At 41.2% G+C, this 26877-nt stretch overlaps 1 protein-coding gene and 1 long non-coding RNA gene across 3 annotated transcripts in view; both read left to right on the forward strand.

Moving 5' to 3' along the window:
* Window positions 1-16162, forward strand: part of LOC117877585 — a 55104-nt gene extending 38942 nt beyond the window's left edge. The window contains exons 2-4 of the long non-coding RNA XR_004645766.1: window positions 7993-8131; window positions 10896-10995; window positions 15722-16162. This is a non-coding gene — a long non-coding RNA (uncharacterized LOC117877585). The remainder of the gene's footprint in view (window positions 1-7992; window positions 8132-10895; window positions 10996-15721) is intronic.
* A 3114-nt stretch (window positions 16163-19276) lies between these two features.
* HMGA2 (high mobility group AT-hook 2) overlaps window positions 19277-26877 on the forward strand; it is a 184371-nt gene continuing 176770 nt past the window's right edge. Inside the window, exons 1-2 of one of the 2 annotated variants that reach the window (XM_034770718.1) lie at window positions 19277-20076; window positions 22558-22644. In XM_034770718.1, coding sequence (XP_034626609.1) covers window positions 19960-20076; window positions 22558-22644 — 204 coding nt within the window. In that variant the 5' untranslated portion in view covers window positions 19277-19959. Of the gene's footprint in view, window positions 20077-20827; window positions 21152-22557; window positions 22645-26877 lie in introns of those variants that run through there. The other variant, XM_034770728.1, reaches the window with a different exon arrangement.

Below are 26877 nucleotides of genomic sequence, written 5' to 3' on the forward strand. Positions count from 1 at the left end.
AATTCTTGTGTGAGCAGACTGAATAGGAACAAGATCAGGGCCAAATAACACATGATGCTATGTTGTGGTATAAAGATTTGTATTAGTATTGTTTGGGATGACTTGCATAATACACTTGTGGATTTACTGCTCATGAGTAATACAGTCATCCTAAACACACAACAATGAAAATGGAGAATTTTGCCTGAGTAAGGACTAAGAACTTTATCTTTTTCTGGATTTATGTTGCCCTCCTCCCTGTAGCAATGAATAGTATCTGAACACCTCCCAAACATTCAAAAATAGAAATAAAAATAACAACCTTTCTCTTTGTCTATAGGGTAAAGAGCTTCATTTATTTCTTTTGGGGAGGGGGGAAGCAAACTCAGATATGTGAGTTTTGCATTTTGTTCTGAATTTAGATAGTGCCTGTGGCCATTCTGATCTTGCAGGAATTAATTCCATATTCTATATCTTGATCCTTTGAAAATAATTTCTCCTGTCCCCCCCCCCACACCTTATTGGTTGAGAGTTTGATGGTTCCAGTGGGACATAACTGTCTTAGGAAGTCATGGTCACTGATGGAGAAGTGATCTGTCAGGTAAGTAGGGCCAGTCCCATGGAGGGCTTTGAATAACAGGACATAAACCTTGAACTGGACTCTCTGTTCAGTGGGGACCTAGCACACAGGAACTGGAGCACTGGAATGGTGAGTTCACAGTGATCTGCATTGCTAGGCAGATTGGCTGTGCTGTCATTTTTTTTTTTTGGTAAGAAATAGAGCATTTTCAGGACATGTGACTTTGGGTATGTCCACACTGGAATAAAACACCCATGGCTGGCCTGTGTCAGCTGACTTGGGCTCATGGGATTCTGGCTGCGGGGCTATAAAATTGCAGGGTGGACATTTGGGCTTAAGCTGGAGCTGGGCTGTGGGACTCTCCCCTCTTTCAGGGTCCCAGAGCCCAGTTCCAGCCCAACTCCACACATCCACACTACAATTGGCCACTGGACAATCAAGGTGCTAAAGGAGCACTCAAGGAAGACAAGGCCATTTTGGAGACTCTAAATGAAATTTTTGCATCTGTCTTCACTGCAGAGGATGTGAAGGAGATTCCCACCCCTGAGCCATTCTTTTTAGCTGACAGATCTGAGGAACTGTCCCAGATTGAGTTGTCAATAGAGGAGGCTTTGGAACAAATTGATAATTAAATAGTAATAAGTCACCAGGACCAGATGGTATTCACCCAAGAGTTCTGAAAGAACTCAAATATGAAATTGCAGAACTACTAACTGTGGTATGTAACCTGTTGCTTAAATCAGCTTCTGTATCAGATGACTAGAAGATAGCTAATATGATGCTGATTTTTTTAAAAAAGGCAATTACAGGCCAGTAAGCCTAACTTCAGTACCAGGCAAATTGGTTGAATCTATACTAAATAATAGAATTCTCAGACACATAGATGGACATGATATGTCAGGGAAGAGTCAACACGACTTTTGTAAAGGGAAATCATGCCTCCCCAATCTATAAGAATTCTTTTAGTGAGTCAACAGACATGTGGACAAGGGTGGTCCAGCAGATATAGTGCAGCTGGACTTTCAGAAAGCCTTTGACAAAGTCCCTCACCAAATGCTCTTAAGCAAAGTAAGCAGTCAAGGGATAAGAGGGAAGGTCCTCTCATGGATCAGTAACTTGTTAAAAGGTAGGAATAAATGGTAGGTTTTCACAGTGGAAAGAGGTTAATAGTGGGGCCCTCCCAGGATCTGTATTGGGACCAGTGCTGCTCAACATATCCATAAATGATCTGGAAAAAGGGGTAAACAGTAAGGTGGCAAAGTTTGCAGATGATAAAAAAAAATACTGAAGATATTTAAGTCCAAAGCTGACTGGGAAGAGTTACAAAGGGATCTCACAAAACTAGGGGACTGGGCAAGAAAATGGCAGATTAAAATCAATGTTGATAAATGCAAAGTAATGTACATTGGAAAACATAATCCCAACTATACATATAAAATGACGGGGTCTAAATTAGCTGTTACCACTCAAGAAAGAGATCTTGGAGTCACTGTGGATAGTTCTCTGAAAACATTTGCTTGATATGCAGTGGTAGTCAAAAAAGCTAACAGAATGTTAGAAATCATTAGGAAAGAGATTGATAAGAAGACAGAAAATACCATAATGCCACTTTATAAATCTATGGAATGGCCACACATTGAATATGATGTGCAGTTCTGGTCACCCCATCTCAAAAAAGATATATTAGAATTGGAAAAGATACAGAGAAGGGCATCAAGAATGATTAGGGGGTGTATGGAACAGCTTCCATATGAGAAGAGATTAAAAAGACTGATACTGATCATCTTAGAAAAGAGATGACTAAGGGGTGGGGCATGATAGAGATCTCTAAAATTATGAATGGCATGGAGAAAGTGAAAAAGGTAGTGTTATTTACCCTTCACATAACACAAAAGCCAGGGGTCACCCAATGAAATTAACAGGCAGCACATTTTAAAAAAGCAAAAGGAAGTACTTCTTCACACAATGCAAAATCAACTAATGGAACTTGTTGCCAGAGGATGTTTGAAGGCCAAAAATATAAGGGGGTTCAAAAAAGAATTAGATAAGTTCATTGAGGTCCATCAATTGCTATTAGCCAAGATGATCAGGGATGTAACCTCATGTTCTGGGTGTCCCTAAATGTCTGACTGCCAGAAGCTGAGACAGATCACTCAATAAACTGCCCTGTTCTGTTCATTCCCTCTGCATCAGAAGACAGGATATTGGGCTAGGTCTGACCCGATATAGCCATTCTTATGTTAAATGCTGAAGAACAGTCCAACAGCATGAATTTTGATGTACTTCTTCTTTCTATGAACATTACGTACTCGCCTACCGGAGCAATGGGTGCTGTCTTTGTTCCTGTAAGGACACGGGGCCTAAAACTTAGGTTTGCAGAGTCTAAGATGGCTGATGTTTCCACAATGCCACCAGGAGTGAGTTTTCTTTTGTACTGATCAGCCTATTGTATGGTGTAGGCTGCGCTGTAGATTTCCCTCATCAATGGAGATATTGACAAAATAGGGTAATGTCAACACCCTAGTAACAAAATAGGATTAGTGTGTGCCAGTTATCTTCTACTATCCTCTACCATAGAGGAAGGGATGGTGCAGAGTCACAGATGATGGCTCTGGTTGCCATCAGTGCTCCTTTGCCTACTTGTATGAATGGGCTGAATTCTATGGCCTGGTCCACACTAACCCCCCACTTCGGACTAAGGTATGCAAATTCAGCTACGTTAATAACGTAGCTGAATTCGAAATACCTTAGTCCGAACTTACCGCGGGTCCAGATGCGGCAGGGAGGCTCCCCCGTCGATGTCGCGTATTCCTCTCGCCGAGCTGGAGTACCGGCATCGACGGCGAGCACTTCCGGGATCGATCCAGGAACGATTTATCGTGTCTAGACCAGACACGATAAATCGATCCCAGAACATTGATTGCCTGCCGCTGGACCTGGAGGTAAGTGTAGACGTACCCTTTGATATGTTTATGATTCTGTATTCAGCCTACTGTTCTTCATGCTCCAGATGGCCAACCCCATGCAGTTGATCTTCTCTCTGATATCAGATAAATCCTTGCAGTGAGAGAAGCAAATTCTAGGGTTGAGTGAAAGGAGTCTGGGTTTACTATGTGATGTATGCTCCCCATTTTCCCCCAGGCAGGCTATTCATAAACAGGGGTCTGAAAACTCCACATGTGTCAGCTTTCACAGAGTTTCTTTCATGTCTTTCATCACGGAAACCAGGTTTGTCTCGCCTCACAGATGAGTCCAACTGGTTACCTGATGCCTACTGATAGCAAGGGGAAGCCAGGCAGAGGCCCCTTCCTCCATACAGATTCTAGATAGCATGACTTATTGAAAGAGCCTTGTTGTGAGGTGCTTCTCCAAAGCCAGCCATCCCAGGAGCTATCCCCTAGAGGGGAGTCTGATTAGAAAGGTAACCCACACAAGTAACTGCAGACTGTGGAGACTTGTATAGTGTGGCCCTGCATCTCTAGGTGGGAACAATCTATGGGGACAGTGACACCCTGGCATCCCAATATTCACCCATGTCATGTAATTAGGATATATATTGTACAACGTATGCCTTGTGAGGTATCATTCTAAAAGTCTTGATCTGCTTGACATTAATATCTCATTGGATTGTATGTGCTATCGTTGTATGTGAAGTTATGAAGTTTGGCTATATATGTGTTATTGAAACATGTTGTGACATTGAAAACACCCACAAGCAGCCTTTCAGGTATAACAGTAAAAAGGCCAAACAATGTTAATGGCTTATTGAGGAAATGTACACAAGCACAAGGATTACCCCAGGAACTGTGTACAATAGAAACTTCTCAGAAATAGCACTACACAGTGGGAACTGTTTGACCGGGTCACAGCAAAAGAGCTTTCCAGCAAGTGGGAAGAAGATATAAAAGGGGGGAAATGACATCATGATTGGACCTCTCTCTCCCTATAACAACATACCTGGAAACACCCGAGGAACAAAGACTGAACAGCGGGGAAGTGATGATCCCAGGCTAGAGGGATTTCTAGCCTGTGTATGAAAACCTGCAAAAACCCAAGCTGAAAGCCAAGGCAGCTTGTGCCTTAGGAATCTGCCAGTCTGTTTATCACTCAGGGTGAGAATTTGCTAATTCATATCCTACCTATCTACTATGTTAAGCTCATCTTGCAGTTTTGTTTATTTACTAGGTAATCTGCTTTGCTCTGTTTGCTATCACTTATAATCACTGAAAATCTATCTTTTTGTAGTTAATAAACTTATTTTATGTTTTAATCCAAACCAGTGTGTGTTTGACTAAGGTGTCTGGGGAAAATCTCAGCTTGGTTACCACAGGTGTGCATGGTCCTCTTAACATTGAGGGAGAGGTAGACTGGGTGTTAAACCCATATACTGGCCAGATTTGATCAGGGCAGGACGGTACTGCTCTGAGGTCCTATGCTGGGAGGCTGGTGGTTAGAGAGCCTGCACATGACTGCAGCTGGGTGTGTCCCTACCTGTGTGAATGCTGGTGAAAGTGCAAGCTTGGAGGGCTTTGCAAATTGTCACAGCAGCACAGTGTGAGAGGGAGCCCAGGCTGGTGGGTCAGAGGGCTCAGTGGTACCCCAATTCCAGGTGGCACCTGGGGAGGAACCTGTCACAGGTACATCTACACAGCAAAAGAAACCCTGCAGCAGTGAATCTCAGAGCTCCGGGTCATCTGTGGGGCTAGAGATAGTAGTGTGAACATTTGGGCTCAGGCTGGAGCCTGGGTTCTGAGACATGGCAAGAGGGGACATGTCAGAGCCTAGGCTTCAGCACAAGCCCCAATGTCTACACTGCTATTTGGAATGCTAAGAAACTGAGACAGATGACCCGGGCTCTGAGACACACTGCCAGGTTATTTTTTTGTTTGTTTGTTTTGCTGTGTAGATGTACCCTAAAAAGGTAGGACTTCTGCCCCATCTGCAGCCCTCCCCAATCACAGATCTGGATTTCTAGAGAGGGGCTTCTCTGGGGCTGTGAACTAAAAAGGGAAACATGCCTCAGAGCTGGATCTCCCCTCTTTTCTGCCTTCCCTGGAAAAGATCCAGAGGCTTCAGTTCCCTTTGCTCATGGGAGCAGAGGAGAGCATGGTGTGCTGAGTAAAGACTTCAGGATTTGGTCAAATAAATGTAAATCTATATTGAGCCTGATTCTCCTCTCACTAGTATAACTCCATTGCCTTAAATGGATTTGCTCCAGAGTGACACAAGGATAAGCAAGAGGAAATCGGTATACTATTTACAAAATATAATCATGTAAATGATTTGTAACTCTGCAGTGGTTGAATTACAATGCAGTCTGATGAGTATGTTAGGATGTACACCCCTGCCCCTTGAGGCATGTGTGAATATAGTAACACAGCTTGTCATGCTGTGTTTTTAAATTTTTAAATCTAAATAACACATAACATTGCGTATAATACATACCTTAAATGGCAGATGTGTAGCAAACACAGATATTTATGACAGGTTTAAGCAGCGAGATATAATTAGGTGTGGTTTTGGTACAAGTTTTGCTTCAGGTTTACTTTGTTCTTTCAGCCACCCATGTTAATTATACAACTAAGCTCATGCCCTGGAGAGTTTTCATTTTTTTGTGATTATATCATGGATGTTTAGTAATATCCTTAGAAAAATAATAAAAAACATGAATATTTGCAGATAGGATAGTTAGGACTTTGAAAATCTAGGTTTGACCCCTTCTTACTATTTTCAGTCTTACTCAAAAACTTCAAAAAATTTTCTTTGCCTTTAGATAACTAAGCAAATTTACCTCAGTATTTGCACTATTCTCTCTCTTAAGAACTATGGAACCCATTATCTTAATATCTGATCATCTCATAATCTTTAATATACTTATTCTCACAATACCCATGTGAGGTTGTGTACACAGGCACTATTATGTCCATTTTATAGATGGGAAACGGTGGCAGAGAGACTAAATGAATTGCCCAAAGTCACACAAGAAGTTTGTTTCAGATCAGGGAACTGAATCCATGTCTCTCAAGCCCAAGGATCAGCCTTCCTAATTAAGTTGCTCATGTAAGGAATATGGAGGAAAAGCTATTTAGTTATCAAAGTTGGAAAATGTGTGAGGTCAACCATGGTAGACCATTTAGGGTGAGCATAAATTTTTTTTAAAAATCATTTAAAAATAGTAACACCAGCGATGCTACTTTATTAGACTATACAGTAGTTAGGAGTGCAATGGCCGTATAACACTATGAATTTGAGTCATGAGGCTGTAGATAAAAATTCAAGGGTAGATCTTCAACTGCTGACAAATAGTCATTGCTCCAGCCAAACAACGACCATTGACACCAGCTGAGAATCTGTCCCTCTGTGTACATTGTTGACAACTTGTTTAATTGAAACTGTATTATACTAATTTGTAGTGCCTGAGTAGCCAGACCCAGAGTAATCATAATGAAAGTTCGCATTATAGACATTAATTTGAATAGGAATGCTGACTTTTTAACACCTTCTGAAGTATCTAGTAAGCATCTACTGCATACCAAATAATTTACTATACAATTTGTAAAATATAGAGCAGAAAAATATAGTTAGCCACTAATTTCTAAACTCAAATGGTAATATGCTTCTATGGTGTAATATATTTTCCAGTAAAGTGCTGAAGAGAAGCATTTTTTTCAGCTGAGCTCACTGAAAGTTCAAAGGATAAATATATCACAATGACAAATTGCAAAAGGCTATTCATACATGGAGGTAAAAATTGTTCCCTCATTTGTTTGTATTTCACATAAGCTGTAATATTGTTAATTCCAAAGAAAATACAGCACAAAATGAATTCTGATTAAAAATACAAGTATTGTTAATGGACCTTAGCAGAAATTTGTCTTAGCTTGAAAAGAAAAGTTACAGAAGCTGAATGTGTTCTCTTTGGGTGAAATTCACTCCAGCACAAAGGGTATACATAGGGCTGTCAGCACCACTTTATCTCTGAATCAGCTCCCTACAAGGTGGGTGACAACTGGATTGGCCAGTACAAGGGATTTCTACAGCTCCTCCATGCTGGGAGAGTGAGTGTGTGTGGGGGGCGAGGGGGGGGGGAAAGAGCTGGGTAAAAGGTGACATGGGCACAGATCTATTGGCTTCATCCTGTCCCCAGGTGAGGATGGGAGGGCAATTCTCAATCCAGTCCTCATGAACTTCACCAGCACATTATGGTGCTAAATGGGCAAAGTGTATTTCATTCTTTGACCTTGTTTCAGTTAAAGTTTGTTTTGTACCCCCATCAAATCTTGTTCACCTTTTCCACATGAATAGTCCCAGGCTTGCAGTATCTGCTTTTGTGAAGTCCTAAAAGTCTTGACAGGATACAGATCTCTGTCTTTGATTTCTTGTGAAGAACAAGGATTTTCAACTGTCACCTTCGTTTCATCTTCTCGTGTCAGGTCACAATGAATCAACAAATTCTGAGGATTAAATCAGAAAGATACATTCTAAATGATTAAGTCAAAAAGGAGGGAACATGGAATTCTGAATAAGCAACATTAAATTGATCTTTGTTTGAAAATTATACATCAAGAAAAGGTGAGTTAATAATGTTATTAGTATACATATAGTACCATAATGTGCTGGGATCAGAAGCATTAACTAGCACAAGCAGAAGTTAAAACCTTAAAAGTCTTTACTTTCACTACTCAGAGTTTTCTCTCTTGTATTTTACTATTTTTAAAAAACACTTATGGAATTAATATACTACGATTTCTCATTCCAAATAATTGTATGTCTGTCTCTCTCTCTCTCACACACACATATAGCATTCTATAACAACAGGACTATTATAGAAAATGATCTAAAACATGTGGACTGCAGCCAATATTTGGATATGGTGTAGTTAATTCTGGAAGGTCTAAAAAGGAAATAATTCAACTCATTGCAGAGAAAAATGAGCTAGTCTTAAATACTTTTAATGACAAAGAATCGTATCAAAATATGCAAGCTCGCACTCCTAATATTGAAAAAAGAGAAGATTCTACAGAGTTTGGGGATGGGAGCTTTTGACCAAATTTTCAAAATTGCGTGCAAAAGGACATGTACACTTCTGCACCTTTCATCAGGTATCTGTGGAACACCCAATGTGTGCACTTCAGTGGTTTGCTAGATCACACACTATGCATATGCTTAAATGTTGCTGCGAAGTGCTATGCGTCTATTGTGACACTCATGACTTCAGAGCTCTATCATTAATTCCTGCTGCTCAGCTACACGTTATATATCAGCTGGGCAGAGGTGATGGCCTGCAGCCTCTCCTGGTCCCTGGGGCCTGCTGTAGCACCTGCTCTGCAGGTAACTCAAAGACCTCTCTGCACCTCTGCCTCTTCTTCCACTGCTGGATCAGAGTGGGGAAAGAGCACTTGGTGGCCGTAGTTGGGACAGAGATGAAGGGTGCCCAGTACTGGCCCCAGACAGACCCCATTCAGCTTCCTTTCACTCAGCTGGCTCCCAGCTTCCCCTTCCGGAAATCGCCAGCCAGATCCAAACTTCCCGCTCAGCTTCTACCCTAGACAATCCTCCCCTAGCTTCTCCCCACACAGCCAGACGCCACCTTTTCCCAGCCATATCCTCACCCAGCCACTTCACCAAATAACTTCCATCTTCCCTCCAAAAAGCACCCAGCTGCCTCCCTACCTAGCTCCTGGCATCTTTAGACATCCACCAGTTTTCACCTATCAACACATCTAGTACCTGCCACTCACCCCAGCACTCTACTCCCTACCCTTAACCACTGTTAAGTATTCGGCAGCTCCTTCTCTTTTGTCCCTCCTCCTCCCCATTACTTTGGGCTGGGTGTGTTGACCAAAAGCAGAAGTTTACAAAGATATGCAAATTAGCTGATGTATTGATTTGCATAAATGGTCACACATGAAGCTGCTCAAAACTTGGCAGCTGTGCTTAAATGCTTTGCCGGACTGGGGCCTCAAATTGAGGTTTGTGTGGGCCTGTTTCTATGCGCTCTCACAACCCAGGCTTGCACAGCCTTTTGAAAATGTGATCATTAATGTTTGCCAGATCAGTAGTTTTATGGAAAAGGAATATTTCTACCACAATAATTCCCTGCCCAATTAGTAGGGGCAGTACAGACCTGTCAGTCCTGCTCAGCAGGGCAGAAGACCCAGACCCTTTCAGGCATTTTCAAAGATGCATAGAAACTAATTGATGGACTACTTCTGTCACCCTTCCTCATACTGAGTGTACCTTACTCCATGTGAAATAAATAGCAGTATTCACAAAGTAAGGTGCTACTTAGCATGAGTGAGGGTGGCAGAATTAGGCCCGTATATATTTATTTGCATTAAATAAACAAGAGTCTCCAGCCCAAATGCAAAGAATCAGATCTTCATATGGAAAAAACCTCTGAATTACAGGATGATTCTGGACTAACAAACATATTAATAATTGAAATGGAATTACCAGACAAGAGATCTTCCTTTCTTCTTCCTCCCACATCTGCACTAGTGGAAAGTAACAAGCAATGACAATCCCAAGAACATAGAAGAGAAACAAAGCTATCCAAAATAAATCTAATAAACAGAATTTATAACAGAATAGATATTAATACAGAGACTTCCTCTTAGAGAGCCTTCTCTTTGCATCACAAAGATTGTACCAGAAATCCTGTGTATAATGTTGAAACCTGGTTGCAGCTCTGCATATTTCTTGGGCTGAAACCAAGGAACTTTTGGGCCACAAGGTGGATATACTACACTTTGAGACAGTGTTTCCACAGAGGAACTTTTACCAAAAAAAAAAAAAAAAAAAAAAAATCCCACATTTGCTAATTCCAGTGCAGCTGCACCAATGTTAGCAACAATGGGATCCTTAGTGTAGACGGCTTTCCGGCTCCGGCAGCCGTTTTCAGCATTGTGTCAATTAACCCTGTTTTGAGTGGGGTTAATTGACACAGCGCTGAAAATGGCTCTGGAGATGAAAACCCTTCTGTGTAAGGGCTCCCAGCATTGCTAAAGACGGTGCAGCTGCACTCATATTAGCAATGGTGGGAATTTTCTGTAAAAATTCCCCAGTGTCGACAAGGCCTGAGGGTGAGCCTTAAATTTTTTTCTGGGTCTTGTTTGTCAATTTCAATTTTGCTTCCCTCATGCATTATCTCAGCCATCTGCAGATCATTGACTTTTAAGGCAGCAGTTCCTTTGATCCCAGCAGTTTGGGTGGAATGAAAGAGAAGAGTGGAAGATTTGCAGTTCACTCTGGTCCCTCTGATACATACACTAAGGTTCTTCACACATACAGTTTGTGCCCATGTTTTTCTTTCTTGTGCTTTGTATTCCTGCAGAATGAAGGGAGCCTAATCAAACAGGACCAGTGAAAATGAGAGATACGTTATTCATAAATGAAGGTGATATTCTCAGGAATCCAATTCTCCTCCTGGAAGGGTGAGTTTTCCATGGATAGACAGTCAATATACAAAAGATGTTGCCTCAGAAGGTTATTTGGTGAGTTCCTAGAGTCCCCAGTTTAGGTTCCAAGGAGGGCAATACTGTTCCTGAAATGGATTTATGAGTTTGGACACTCTGATGACCCACGATACAGGGGAATATAGCCAGACCTGCCTCAGCTGTCTGTTCACTGGATAGCGTAGCCACTTGCACCTATAGGGCTAGATCAGTGGTTCTCAAGCTATGGGGTGGGCCTCCCAAGGAGGTGTGAGAATGTGTCAAGGGAGGCACGAGCTATGTGCTTTTTTTGTTTTTTTTAAGAGCTCTGGCTCTTAGCCCCAAGTGGCTGGGGATCATGCAGAAGGGCCATGCACACATGGGATGGGGGGGATAAAGAGGAAAGCCAGAGGCTGGAGCCTCACCGCACTGGGGCTGCCAGCTGCAGTCCTGCCTCCTGGGCTCTTCCCTCTGCCCCCTGGTCAATCCCTCACCAGGAGGCGGCCCAGGCTCAGCCTCTCCTTCCCTCCCCGTCCCCCTAATCCCTCACCTGGAGGCGGTGGGGCTCCAGCTGTCAGCCCCAGGGTGGAAGCAGCAGCGCAGAAGTAAGGGTGGCGATGGGATGCTAAGCCTGCTGTGAAAAGTGATAATGATGAATAGCACTTTTCATATTGCCACCCTTACTTCTGTGCTCCTGCTGGCATGGCGCTGCTTTCAGAGCTGGGCTCCCAGCCAGCAGCCGCTGCTCTCTGCTCTGCCTTCAAAGCTGGGTGGCAGAATATGTTTTTTGGGGGGAGTGGTGTGAACAACTACAGATACAAAGAAGGGGGCCCAATCAAATAAGTTTGAGAACCACTGGGCTAGACTGTGCCTTTAAGTTACTAACCCAGCATTCAGGGCACTGCCGAGCCAGGTCACTCTAGGACCTGCTCCAGGAGGGTCTGTCTCTTAGAAGGTGCAATCCTTCTTGCACCTCTAAGAAGCAGAGGGAGAGTACATGCTGCACAGTGCCTTAGAATGTTGCAAACTGCTTCCCTGTCCATGTCCAGAAATCCTTGCTTGCTGGCACTGTAAAAGTTGCTGCCAAAACTTACCTTCATCCCAACACATAGCTCCCTTGTGAATGTTAGGAGAGAGAGGTCTTTGCACTTCAGTTGTTCCTTGCTCTTTGCACCCTTTCTAAGAACACTCAAACAATGGCCAAGCACCATCTAGCACATGTGCTTATGCTGCGGCCTATAGGCTGTTTTGCAGCATTCAAGGATATCTAGCCACCTGAAAGACCACTGATAGAATCACAGAAATGCAGGGCTGCAAGGGACCTCAAGAAGTCAGCTAGCCCTGCCCACAGCTCTGAGGCAGGACCAAGTAAACCTACACCATCTCTGACAGGTGTATGTGTCCAACTTATTCTTTAAAATGTCCAATGATGGGAATTCCACAACCTCCATTGGAAGCCTATTCTAGTGTTTAACTAACCTTAGAGTTGGAAAGTTTTTCCTAACAGCGAGCCTAAATCTGTCTTGCTGCAAATTAAGCCCATTACTTCTTGTCCTCCATTCAGTGGACAAGGAGAACAATTGATCACTGTCTTCTGTAATAGCCCTTAACATATTTAAAGACTATCAGGTTGTCCCATCAGTCTTCTTTTCTCTAGACTCACCATGCCTAGATTCTTTAATCTTTCCTCATGTTAGGTTTTTTAAACCTTTCATCATTTTTGCTGCTCTCCTCTGAACTATCTCCAATTTATCCACATCTTTCTTAAAGTGTGTTCCCAGAACTGGACACAGTACTCCAGCTGAGACCTCACCAGTGCCAAGCAGAGTGGGACAATTACTCCTCCATCCCATAGCTTACATATGACACTCCTGTTAATATACTTCAGAATGATATTAGCCTTTTTCACAACTGCATCACATTGTTGACTCTTATGCAATTTGTAATTCACTATAACTCCCAGATTTTTTTCAGCGGTACTATTACCCACCCAGTTATTTCCTGTTTTGTAGTTGTGCATTTGATTTTTCCTTCCTAAGTGATATATTTTCACTTCTCTTTATTGAATTTCATCTTATTGGTTTCAGAGCAATTCTCCAATTTGTCATGGTCGTTTTGAATTCTGATCCTGTCTTCCACAGTGTTTGCAACCCCTCCCAGCTTGGTGTCATCTGTAAATTTTATGAACGTACTCTCCATTCCGTTATCCAAGTCATTGATGAAAATATTGAACTAGGACTGACTCTTCCAGGATCCCAGTAGATAAGTCCTCCCAGTTTGACTGTGAACCGTTGGTAACTACTCTTTGAGTAGTCTTTCAGTCAGTTTTGCAACTACCTTATAGTAATTTCACCTCGGCCACATTTCTCTAGTTTGCTTATGAACATGTAATGTGGGACTGTGTCAAAAGCCTCACTAAAATCAAGATATATCACATCTACTGCTTCCCCCTAATCACTAAGCCAGTAACCCTGTCAAAGAAGAATGGTTGGCATGATTTGTTCTTGATAAATCCATGTTGGCTATTTTTTAAACCCTATTATCCTTTAGATCAGTGGTTCTTAACCTTAGGTGCACGCACCCCCTGGGGGTGCGAGATGCCCTTTCTGGGGGTGTGAGCCATGCTAGATTTTGTTAGAAGGTAAATCATCGAAAACACAAATTAAGCACAGGCACGTAAATACAACTACATTGTTTAATCAAACTTATGTATTTATTAACATTATACATTTTTTAAGGATTACTGTAATATACAAACAAAAATATATCTAGGTTTAAGGGTGCGAGAACATATTTTTTAGGTTTAAGAAGTGGGAGAACATATTTTGATTTTTGATAAAGGGTGCGAGAACATATTTTGAGACTCAAAGGGGTGCAGGCTGCAGTAAAGGTTAAGAACCACTGCTTTAGATGTTTACAAACTGATTTCTTATTAATTTGCTCCAGTATCTTTCCTGGTATCAAAGTTAGGCTGACTGGTCTATAATTCCCTAAATTCCCTTTGTTCCCTGTTTTAAAGATGGATACTATATTTTCCCTTCTCCAGTCCTCTGGGATCACACTTGTCCTATATGAGTTCCCCAAGATAATTGCTAATGGTTCCGAGATTGCTTCAGCTAGTTCCTTAAGTACCCTGGGATGAATTTCATTAGGCCCTGCTGACTTGACTACATCTAATTAATCTAAATATTCTTTAACCTGTTCTTTCCCTATTTTGGCTTGCACTCCTTTGTCCTTGTTGTTAATATTAATCGTGTTGAGTATCTGGTCACCATTAACCTTTTTAGTGAAGACTGAAGCAAAAAGGCATTAAACACCTCAGTCTTCGTGACATCAGTCATTAGCACTCCTTCCCTCCTAAGTAGAGAATCTACTTTTTCCTTCATCTTTCTCTTGAACTTAATGTATTTAAAGAACCTCTTCTTATTGCCTTTTATGCCCCTTGCTAAATGTAACTCATTCTGTGCATTTACCTTTCTGTTTTTGTCCCTATATGCTTGTGCTAGTCTTTTGTGCTCCTCCTTAACAATTTGTCCGTGTGTTTCTACTTTTTGTAGTATTCCTTTTTGATTTTCATTGAAGAGCTCTGGATGGAGTCATGTTGGCTTCTTACTATTCTTCCTATCTTTCCTTTGCATCTTGTGTTGTGTAAGAGCATCTGAGACTCTGGCTAACACAGGTGGGAGTTATTGGCAGTGTGTACTCAGAGAAGGGCTCTTGTCTATGGGACTTGTGTGTCCCCTTAGTATAACACAGCATGAGCCCGTTGACGTCAGGACATAGTTCAAATTCTGTCTGTTTTCCCAGGCTTTTGAGAAAGGGGTAGATTGAAAAATGAGCCAGGGAAATTATTTTTAAAATGTATAATCTTACATAACTTTTTAACCTATAATTTATAATGAAGAGTGAGGTCTTTCTAAAAGATATGCTCTGGCTCAAGCAGAAGTTATGGGGCTTGATACTGTGGAAATTCTATGGTGTTATGAGGGAAGCCAGACTAGATGATCTAATCATCCCTTCTGTCTTTAAAAGCTATGATTTTTACTGAGCCTGAATAACTAAATATGTAAGCAGGAATTAATTAATTTATTTAATAAAATAGATCGGTGTTTTAAATGTTACATAATCCAGGATACATGGCACATTTAATAAAAATCTAAGTATTTAAATAAATAAATCTCCAATTCTTCTCTTCCGAATGATAAGCTTGTAAGCTCTTTGGGGCAGAGACCATGCATTCGTTTATGTGCGTAAAATACTTATCTCATGATAGCTGCTACAGAATCAAATAATAATAATAATAATTCTTGGGATTGTGATCTTTGTTGATAGACTAATGCTTAAAGCTAAGCCAAAACCTTATGCAGTGTTTCCTAGAGGAAAGTAGGGTATTCCAGTCAGGCTGTCATCGTTCTTCTTTATGCCTGCTCCATTTAATGAACACAACATCAAATTCAGGGATACAGGGTCTAAGTGGAACAATGATCCTTACTTGACAAGATTGGGTAGCTGTTAAAAGGAATTGGTTCTAGATATCATCTCCACTGACCACTAGTGTGGAAAACCAAGGCTACATGGCCACTTGAGAACTTGCTCGGCAGTAAGATTAGTGGGAAAGTGCATAAGAAGGTTGTGTAGGAGTATGTAGGCCCATTTAAGGGCCAGGGTGGAACTCACAAACAGAACAGCCTGGGGATAATGCAGAAGACTCCCCACTCTGTTCTAGTGACCTGTTTAAACAGGAAGAGGAAGCTGAGCAGAGCGGGAAGAGAATGGAAGCTGAACAGTCTGCAAAAGGGTGGTGAGCTCTCTCCATCTCCAGAAGGCTAGCCTGACCAGGCACAGAGACTTTGTTTGGGGAGCTGTGAACCCAGGTCCTGAAGTAATGATCTGTGAACTGTTATTTCCAAGTGCTCCTTCCCTGGAGCTCCATTAAAGAAGATATACTTATTTTGACTAGTTTGTTTTGGCTTCTTATCACTCTGATCTGTGCAAGATAATTTATTGATGCCAAGTTGGGGGAAAGAAAGGTGAGGATCACCTGCAGTGCCACTCTTGGGCACAGGGGAATGCATAGAATGGCCCTGCCTGTTACAAGTATCTTCAGCCAGGGTGGGCAGACAGCATCTGTTCCTCATACTATTGTGTCCTTTGAGAAATATTTGCTCACCTTTTGATAACATTTGATGCAAACATCTGCTTGTGAGCAGTTGCCTCAAAAACGTTGCTGCTTGAAATCCATTCTGAGTGCTATATGTCCTCTCTGCTTCTGTGTTCAGGTTCCCTGGATATGAGTGGCTTGAATTAAAATCAAGCTGTTTGATTAGTCAGAGGCAGATTTTTACAGTATTATAAATTCTTCCTTCTTTGGTAGATCAGGAATACCATGTTGATTCAAGTTGTAGCGGTTTTCAGGGGATGAGGAAATACACTCAGCTACAGATGAGTGATGAACTCATGGCCCTTTATATCTCAGATGATAACACTTATTTGTTTTCTGTTGTTATTGTTATTCATTTGTATTGCCCAACCAGGATTAAAATTCCATCATGCTACGTACAATACGAACAACATTGAATCTATTTCCCCTTGTAAGTATTCTCACATTTCTTATCAAACTGTCTGTACTGGGCTATCTTGATTATCACTTCAAAAGTTTTTTTCTCGTACTTAATTGGCCTCTCAGAGTTGGTAAGACAACTCCCACCTGTTCATGCTCTCTGTATGTGTGTATATATATCTCCTCAATATATGTTCCACTCTATATGCATCCGAAGAAGTGGGCTGTAGCCCACGAAAGCGTATGCTGTAATAAATTTGTTAGTCTCTAAGGTGCCACAAGTACTCCTGTTCTTTTTGTGGATACAGACTAACACGGCTGCTACTCTGAAAAAAGTACAGAAAGTGACAGCCCCTGTCCTGAACAGCTTTCAAAGTAAGACAGATTTCAGAGTAAGATAGTTCTGGACAGTTGTCTGATGTGAATGTTGTCTGATGATGACATTACATTAATACCTTTGAATCATAGCATTGTCACCAGAACTGTTAAGAACTTGGTGAAGACACACAGGACTATTAATAGCCCATATGGGATGAATCAATAAGAACAGTGGTTTTGGAGATAAAAGATCATAGGAATCTTATGTACCATTGTCTTACAGAGACATCAACAAGATGAATGGATGTTATAAAAATTATTTACTGCTACACCTGAAACTATTGATTTTATGATCTTTGTTTGAAATCTTGCTCTTTTGTGCAACAATTAAATCTTTTGATGTACTGGATGGACTTGGAGATCTTCAGATTTCTAGAGCCCTGTGTGGATACAAAATTTGTATCCTCATCCGATCGGCGATCCGCAAACATGGTCCATGGATATAAAGCAGATATCCACAGATTTGCAGAGCTCTAGATATAACATTTGGATCTGCATCCATCTGCAAACATGATCCCCGGATATCCAGAGATTTACAGGGCTCTACAGATTTCTTCACAATGTGAAGAAAACTGAATGTCGTTCAAAGTGGCTTTCTGTCTGTAGGATTCTTGTGATAGTCCATCTGTAAAATCTCAGGGCTATTTCTGTCTTCATGGCTAGTTGCTTTGTGGGCTCTGTTTCAAACTGGGTTTTATTGCTGCTTGGCCCCATTGTCAATAAATGGAGATATACCTATCTCATAGAACTGGAAGAGACCCTGAAAGACAATGGAGTCCAGCCCCCTGCCTTCACTAGCAGGACCAAGTACTGATTTTGCCCCAGATCCCTAAGTGGCCTCCTTAAGGATTGAACTCACAACCCTAGGTTTAACAGGCTAATGTTCAAACCACTGAGCTATCCCTCCCCTTATTAAAGCAGAAAGAGACAGTCCTGGAGGCATCTACATCTTAACATATTGAGAGCTTTGAAGATAAGGACCCAAACCTTGAAGTGGATATGGAATTAGATGAGAGGTGACAGTAGCCTATGGAGCACTAGTGTGATGCTCCCAGTGTTCTGTTTTGGGAGATGGAATCCTTCGTGTAGCCTTCACGATCAGCTCCATGTAGAGTAAGTCCACCCTTGCCAAGATAAAGGCACGAATAACTGTGGCTAGGTCTGCATCTGAGAGGAAAGAATGGCCAAAGATGGGAGAAGACACTTCTGGATGCTAGCTGATGGGTTTGGTAAGATTTTTAACCCGTGCACCTCCTAGACAGTTAGAGGACACACCTTTTGACAAAGGGCTTCAATCAGTCCCTTAAAGTTCCTCTTTCCCATCAGTATCACTTCCACCCAAGCAAGTTTCATTTTGAGCCAGCTGCACTTTATCCAGGAGCTGTTTTTCTTTCAGAGTCTAAGTAGAGATGAGTAACTGCATTGTCTCATTCTCAGCAAGTGCAGCTGTAATATTGAGAATCTAGTTAGACATATAAGAGGGAAGGCAGCACCAAAACTTCAGGACTGCTGCATGTGGATCTAGAGGTCTTGTGGAGGAGAAGTGAACCTGGTGAGCCAGCACTTAGTGGTTAATTGTACAGAAGGCTGATGAGAGGTCTAGAAGTACTAGTGTTTGCCCTTTTCCGTGGGTGTAAGGAGATTATCTATCAATGCAACTAGTGCATCTCTGTGCCATATACTGGTGTAGATATCTTACTTTTCAAATTATTCTTTATTTGCATCAGAAATATCAACTTCTGAATCAGATGCTATTTGCATCGTACCTTATTGGATTTCTTATACCTTTCATTTGGAGCCTTTGAATAGAGATTTGGAGGTTGAAGTGGATGGGGCAGGACAAAATAACGAAGTCACTGGAGGAAGCAAACAAGCAGCTATTAGAAAGGTTGCCTGACAAGCTGTAGTAGAGGAGCTGAGGTGCATTTGTTCAGCTGCCCAAACTTGGCTAGTTCAGGTTTGAGAGAGAGGACCTGTGGTGCTGAGACACTTTTTATAGTGGGCGTGCTGAAGGTGAACACCATATATTTGGGTTGTTATTATTACTTCAAGCTCGACGTGCCGGCAGCATCCCTAGTTCCAGCACCTATGGCAGAGGACTGGGGGCAGTGGGAATCCCCGGTCTGTCCCTTTAAACCTGCAGCAGCGAGTTGGGCATGAACGGTGCTGGACACGTGAGTTGGTCTCAGTGTGCTCTAGCCTGCCTCTGCTTCCACTGCTGCTGTATTTCTAATGTTTTATCTGGCCCAGGTCCAGCCCCCGATCCTAGGTTTTTCGCCCTGCCTCCTACTCCTCCTCGTATTTTTTTTTTCACAGAGCCCCCTCCTATTTTTTCCACCCACGGGCAAAGGTGTTTTTGTTTTTACTCATCCCAGTTTAATCCGTGGGCAGGACTCGCCTAATAATATTTCTAGCCCCAGCAGCTCACATCACAGACACCACAGCTCTCGCTCGCTCGCTCTCGCTCTCTCTTTTTTCAAATGATCGCTCTTTCGCTGCCGCTCCCGAGCCCCCCATCTCCACAGTGTGCATGACTCCTGGCAAGAGGGCCGAGTCCCCCGTGCCTTTCCAATGTGTCTTCTCTTACTGGGTCCTGAGCCGATCCCCGGGCGATAGCCACCGCTTGCGTCTCATTTTGGCAAGAAGATATTCCCCCCCCCACTTGGTTTGCTCCTGCTCTGCTTGCAGCGGTCCCCCCTCCTGGCATTTGTAGGGCTGCAATTCACCCTCTCTCCCTCCTTCCCCACCCCCCTTCTTGAATTGCTCCGCGTTACTAGCGATCCCTGTTCCCAAAGCGTACGGGAGAGAAGAGAGCAGAGTCCCCCCCTCCTCCTCCACCACCAGCACCGCTACCACCATCACCTCCTCCTCCTCCCCTTCTCTCCTTTTTGGCAGCACCAGGACGTCCGGTGTGCGGTGGTGGCAGCGAGCGGCGAGCGCTCGGGTTGAATCCCCCCCGCACCCCCCTCCCCAGCTTTCAAGGTGCTCGGAGCGATTGTTCCCGGCTGAGCAGCGGCAGCGGCAGGATGAGCACACGAGGGGAAGGAGCCGGCCAGCCTTCCACTTCCACTGCTGCCCAGGAGCAACCTGCAGCCACAGCGCCTCAGAAGAGAGGACGGGGCAGACCCAGGAAGCAGCCACAAGTCAGTACCCGCTCCCTACACGGAGCGCGCGCGGGAGGAGCCGAGCGTGGCCATGGACGGGCTCCCGCTGCCACTGGAGTCCTGGGGACGGGACAAGGCGGCAGGGGTGCGGGGGGGGGGGGGCTTTGTTGCTCTCCCTTCCCCGCTAAGCACTGAAGAGGCTCCGCCGCACGCGCCGGGAGAGGGGCCGGAGCTGCCCGCCGGAGGGGGGAAAGGCGCAGCGGCGGCGCGGGGTGGGTTGCCGGGCAGAGGCGCTGGCTATTGTGCGCGGCGTGGTGGCGGTGGCAGCGCTGTTCAATGGAAACGTGCAGCATGGAGCAGCGCAGAGCCGGCCAACCAGCGCGCGCTGGGTCATCCCCGAGCAGAGTTTGAAATTGCGAGAGGGCGAAGGGACTGAGCTGCGCCGGCTCCCTCCTCTCGGAGCCTTTGCAAGCTCCGGGGCTGTGGGGGTCGGGTCCCACCGGGGGCTGCTGCCGCCTCCGAGCTTGACCAGCCCAACCCCTACATCCTGGGGCTGGGGGGTGCGGCTGCAAATCGCTTGGCTTTTGGTCCCCCCCCGCCCCCCTTGGTGTGCACGAAGGTGCCCCCCACTCCCGGCGGCGGGGGGAGGCTGCTGGAGGGGGGCAGCGCCGCAGTCACAACACCTTTTGCATTTCCGGAGCCCTTTGCCAGGCAGGTCGTTCTTCCACCTCCGGGGGGGGGGGGGCTGGGGGGGCTGTTCCGGGTTCTGGCGGCCCCCCCCCCTCGCTTTGCACCCCTGGTCAGTTTCAGGGACTCCAAAAAGGGGCGCATCGGGCCCCTCTTCGCTTGCAGGACCCGACTCGGGTTGAAGCTTGCTAGACTTGTGTCCCCCCCCTTTCCTTTCCTGGAGTGACATTGCCACACTGCTTCCCCGAGTCCGGCTTTTTTTCACCCCCTCTGAAGCGGTGTATGCTGCGGGGATTTTGCCTGCGGATGCAACCAATTAAGCTTGCAGCTTTGCAGGGGCTGCATGGGGAAGCACCGAGCTGGAGGTTTTGTTTGCCATAATTCGCAGGCTTCGGAAGTACTGATTGGAAGTGTGTGGGGATTTCTAGTGAGCTCATTTAAACTGACTTCCGCGGGCTTTAAACATGTTTACTCCATTCGTTAGCATCTCACCACTTCCTTCAAAGCATGTCAGATGATTAGAAAATATTATGGGAGCTCTAAGATGCAGAACATCCTCGAAAACATCCCCCTAAACTGGGGGATATGCAGCTGCTCCTGCCCCTCCAGTGTGCTCCTGAAAAATGCACATAAAATACTTTTGGAAAACCACAAAACTGGAGCCCCACGTTTTCCCGCTCTGCCCTGTGACACTTATTCAGCTTTGCGATCTCAGCTTTATACCCCACAAACTCACTTTACACCTAGCTCCGACAACGTGGTCTTGCAACAAAACCAACCAGTAGCATTGGGCTCTGCAAGTTTTGAGCATGGCTTTTTTAACATTTGAATGGCTAGGAGAGAAAGAAAACTGCATCTCCTAAAACGTGTTCGATCCAGATGTGCACCATGTCGCTCTGGCTCGCAAATGAAAATCATATCATTTAATCTCCTTTCCAGACTATCTAAATGTACCAGGGAATTTAAAATCTGAAGGGTTTTAGGCTGGTTTAAGTTAACAAACTGTATTTAATTAGTTTTACCACATCCTGTAATCTGAATGAAATGTTCAATATTTAGAACTAGACGAGTTTTATTGTATTTATGATTCACTGAATAAATATTTGGAATCCGAACTATTAGTCATTCATATCCATTTTAATGACTGGTTTATTTACTATCAAACACAGGGACCAGTTAAGAAAATTGCTAAAATAATCACTGTTCTTGTATAGATGTGTTAAACTTTTTCATTACAGATATTTTATTTCCACAAATCTATATTGCATGCCAAAAATCTGTTGTAAAGAAATCTTTACATTTACATTTTAACAAAAGACAATTAAGTTTGGACAAATGCAAACTTCATAAAACAAAGGCAAATAAAAAAAATCAATTTGTGCCCTTAAGAGAAAACTGCAGATTACTTCCCGTTTTTCAGTATTGAGCTTTTTCAAAAAATGTTTGTGATAGAAACTACATACCATAGTTTTATACTTTTATGATGAAACGTAAATGAAATGGGTAATTAATTTTGAAAAACCATCTTTCCACAAAGTTCACAATCGCCATCCCTGTTAACAATTTGTGTTTTCTGGTATGTTTTACTGTTGTTAGAATATGCAAATTTTCATGATGTTCTTACATAATTACAATTTAAATGACGTCTCCCTTTAATATGCAAACTAGAGTTCTCTACTTCACTTTAAACTTTGTATCATTCTGTGACATTGTGCATATTCATTTATACTTCATGTTTTTAGGTAGCTCTTCAGTTGTTGTTTATACTTAAGGTCTATTTGGGTAGTGTCTTGTGGAGATTCTTGCTACAATAGCATGTTTTCCTGTGTTTAGGAACCAACTGGAGAGCCATCTCCTAAAAGACCAAGAGGAAGACCAAGAGGAAGCAAAAACAAGAGTCCCTCTAAAGCAGCTCAGAAGGTGAGATTATGAGAGAGAGAGAGAGAGAGTTCTTAACAATTACTGTCCACTCATCAGTTAGTTTCCAAATTATTCTAGTCATTCAGCCTTTGAACTGTAGGGTTTGAACCATTTTTAATAATGGAGGCCACATATTTTCTGCATTTTACCTTTGTAAGATCAGAGTTAACATTTGCTGCAGAAAGACCCTAGCACAGAACATATGAGGTCAATTTACTTTTTGTACAGTGCATACAGTATGAAATATTATCACATATTTGAGTTATTGATTGAGATCTTCTGCAGCTAGTATTGTGGTCTAGAAAGAAAATCAATATTATTAATTATTATTAGTAGTAGTATTTTCCCAGTTTGAGATTTAAATAGTCTTCTATGCACAAAAATGAAAATTCATTGCCTGTACATTTATTTACATTACTACTTCAAAACAAATCTGTCTATTAAAGCTAAGTGCTTTGTCAAACATGTGCTAATTAGAAGTAAATCCAATTATGTGTTGATAGAAATATTTCTTGAAATTTACAGTTTTAAATTGTGATGGTAAAGTAAACTGTGAGTTACAGTAACAGCCTGCTATGTATTGTTTAGTAATCACTTTCAAAGAGGTTGTTTCTTGAAACAATATTAGTCTTTTGAACCAGTCCTACAATTTGGTGTTGCTAGCAGATACATACCATAGTGGTTCTGAATAGTTTAGCAATCGTACAGACCAGTCCAGTGAAGACAATCCTTTTAGTTCATAGATTTTAAATTGCAAGTTCAACCTGAAAAACTAGCTTAATTTAAATTTAAATTTGCCAATGCTGTGCATTATATCTTGCTAACAAGGCTAATAATACATTTATATATGACATTTTTTTGGTGAATATAAGTAAATAGAAGTATGTAGTTTTGAAAATAAGTACAGGAGTAATGGTTCTGTAGAGGGGTCCACAGCAGTTAGCACTAATTTACAGGTACTAAGTTGAAAACAAAAGGTTATGAAATGTGGGAGTGAACTGTGATGCTTAAGTGTATCAGTGGGTTTTATGTTATGTGGTAAAATGTGTGTTGGAAGATGGTTGTTGGCTCATCTAATTATGGTTAATTTTTAAATGTGGTTTACTTTGTGCCTGTGGGCACTGACCATGTTAAGTTCGATAGTTTTCAATGTTATAAATTACCATAGCAACTAGTGATAAATATTAAGTTCTTTCATGTCTGTTTTAAATGTTTTGAATATTAGCTGAAGGAACATTTTCCTACAGTGTTTGAATTTCCAATTGTTTTTTAGTGTCTGGGCTGGGAAAAAACAGTATATTCAATCAATAAACGTATACGTTGGTAAAAATTGTACTTTTCAGGTTAGATATTTAAAATATACAAAAACCACTTTGCTATCCTAATAAGTGTAGGCATTTAGGTTTTTTTCTTTGTATAGTTAAAAATGTACATCAGATTCAGTATTAAACAGTTTAAAATTAATTCTTCAAAAGAGAGAAAATACATTTTTATTAGTTTGGAAAATCGAAATTTAAGATTAAACGTTTTGAATATTACTGTTGGAAGATTTCTAGCAAGAATAAAATTTTAAAGTAATTCTTCATCGAAATGTATTTTTAAAAGATATTTCTAGTAGAAATATTAAAAGCTGTTAATAAATCTGAATGATTTAAAATCATCATAAATTAGAAAAGACTTTTTTCTTATATAAAATTATATATTATGCAGTTTAGTTACATTCAGATCATTTTGGTGCATGTAGTTCCTTTTTAGTCTGAATTAAGAACTGAACAAATTAATAGCACCTTTTTGATTTTCAGAGTTCACCAAGTAACTACTGTAACTAAGGCAAACTCTACAGAATGTTATGTGTAATAAAATTTGACCAAGGGACACGTCTTATTTATATTAAAAAATCTTTGATGTTTCCTTAAATATAAGTCTGATGTGTTTTTTTTATTTTTGTGATGGAATGGTTATTAAAATATGTATCTTGGGTAAGATGCACAAGTCTTTGGTAAATATTCCAAAGTGTAAAACAGTTTGTAGAACTTTTAAAAATAAGTAAATAAATAAATAAAGTAAAGGCTTTGGGATCATGTTTCAACTAGCTATTTGTTGCTCTTTTTTAAAATAGATGTTGTAATATCACATTTGACACCTCAAAGTTTTTATTTTATACAATTTCTTTTATGATAAATCTCCTTATAGTAAACATGAATTGAAAAGTTTGCTCGTTTAAAAACAAACAAAAACTCATGGTTCAGTTGTTGTTGGTATCACTTTTTAAAATAATGAATTACAGTTGTAATTTTCTGACATATATATTAATATATATTAATTGAACGGGCTCTATATCCTTTTCCAACTCTCAAAGCCTTGCTTGTTAACTTTGCTAAGACCCTATACATGTAAACTTGGTTGCTCTACATGAAGTTGAAAATTGCTGGAATTTCTATAGAATAGTGTGTGGCCTATGGTTTTCAAAGTGAGTTCATTGAAATGTACCATAGTGTTCACAACATGTAAGATAAACGTACACCACTAGAACCCACAGAGCGGACGTGAGAAGGCACTCATGATTAATTGATCGGGTGTTCTCTTGCAAACCATTACACATAACAATTAAAAATGTATTACACAAACTGGCAGAGAGCTAAAAATACTCAGACAAGTATTGGAGCTTTGTTTTGTTATACTTTAAAAAGTAAATACCCTTAAATCAGTTGAGGCACCATTTTCCCTGTGATCATGATTCTGTGGTCTATTTAAAATTTCTTGGTGTATGGTTTTTTTTTTTTTTTTTTTACTTGCAGAGCTTGTGTTTGGACTTAGTAAACTGGCCTTGGGGCATTTGAAAACAAACTGTGCTTGTTAGGAAATTAGCAATGTGAAACTTGACAATGCATGCAGAATGTTGCAAGACCAATTGGACAGCTAATAATGTAGCAATTACTCTAATGTCAGGTAATACACACATAAAAACTGACTTGCATATAATACATATCTAGGCTTGGAAAGATAGATTTTTATCTGTAAATGTTTGTTGGTGAACGTTGATTTCACTGTTCACACACAAATCAATGAAAAATATTTCCATCAATAATAATAAAAATTTACATATAAGCAAAGTAAGAAAAATGCTGTGTGATAACTGGAGTTTGATTTAAGGATATTTACTTTGCATAATTTGATGTGATCACAATTTATGTTTGATCGGTTATAAAGCTTTATCTTTTTTAATCTCAGTGTCTGCTGTCATTAAATAATTATTGTCTGACCCTCTCATATTTTCCTACAACTGTGAAAATTTAAATTGATACAATTTTTTAAAAAATGCTTAAAACCCATGATTTTGTGCAACAGTGAAAATTTAAATAGATGAAAATAAAAAAGGCTTAGAAACAAACCAATATCAGTCAAAATTATATAAAAATAGAATTCTACCAAGCTTATACATATTTATTACATGTATTTATTAGATGAATACATAAGGTAAACCTGCATTTTACAAAAAAACACCCCAACCTCTCAGTCACTTTAATTTTCCACAAACAGTGAATGCGAATAACTTGTTAACAGATGACAAGTAGGAGACAGACATAAAAGGACTCTAATCACGTTGTACTAGAGTGTTTAGAATTACTCTATCATTGGAGCTTATGTCTCTGAACAAGTCCTGCTGTCATTGATTTAAACCAAAAATGGAGGTATTCTCTTTTCTAAGGTTTATCTGTTTGACTTTGCAAAAAGAACAACATATTGACATCCCTCTATTATCTTTATGGTTGCTCCATACCTATGTTTTATTTGTTAGACTGAGGTAGCACTGTTACCAGTACATCTCCATTTCCCTTATGCATTCAGGGCTTTTCTTTGTTTAGCTCCTATATTTGTGCGTGATAAAATTTCCCATATTTGGAATGAAAAAACACGCTTTTGGAGTAAAACAATAGAAATAGTTACTATGTGCCATAATAGAAAACTTCAGAAATGAATCCCAAGAAGTGCTCTTATGTCAAATTCACCTTCAATTTAAAAGTTTAGGTCCGGCTCAACTGAAATAGAGTCATTTGTTTTTCATTAGAATGAAATTAAATAACTCAAAAACGCATGAGTTGGGAAATGCACACTTTGCAAACAAAAGTTAGTGGTACTGTTTGTATCTACACTTTGTTATATGCCTTCTATGAAGAGAGGTTTGTGTCTCTAAGTTAAATAGTCAGGTGAAATCCTGGCCCTGTTGAAATC

This window comes from Trachemys scripta, chromosome 1 (assembly GCF_013100865.1).
Source record: "Trachemys scripta elegans isolate TJP31775 chromosome 1, CAS_Tse_1.0, whole genome shotgun sequence".
NCBI lineage: Eukaryota > Metazoa > Chordata > Testudines > Emydidae > Trachemys > Trachemys scripta.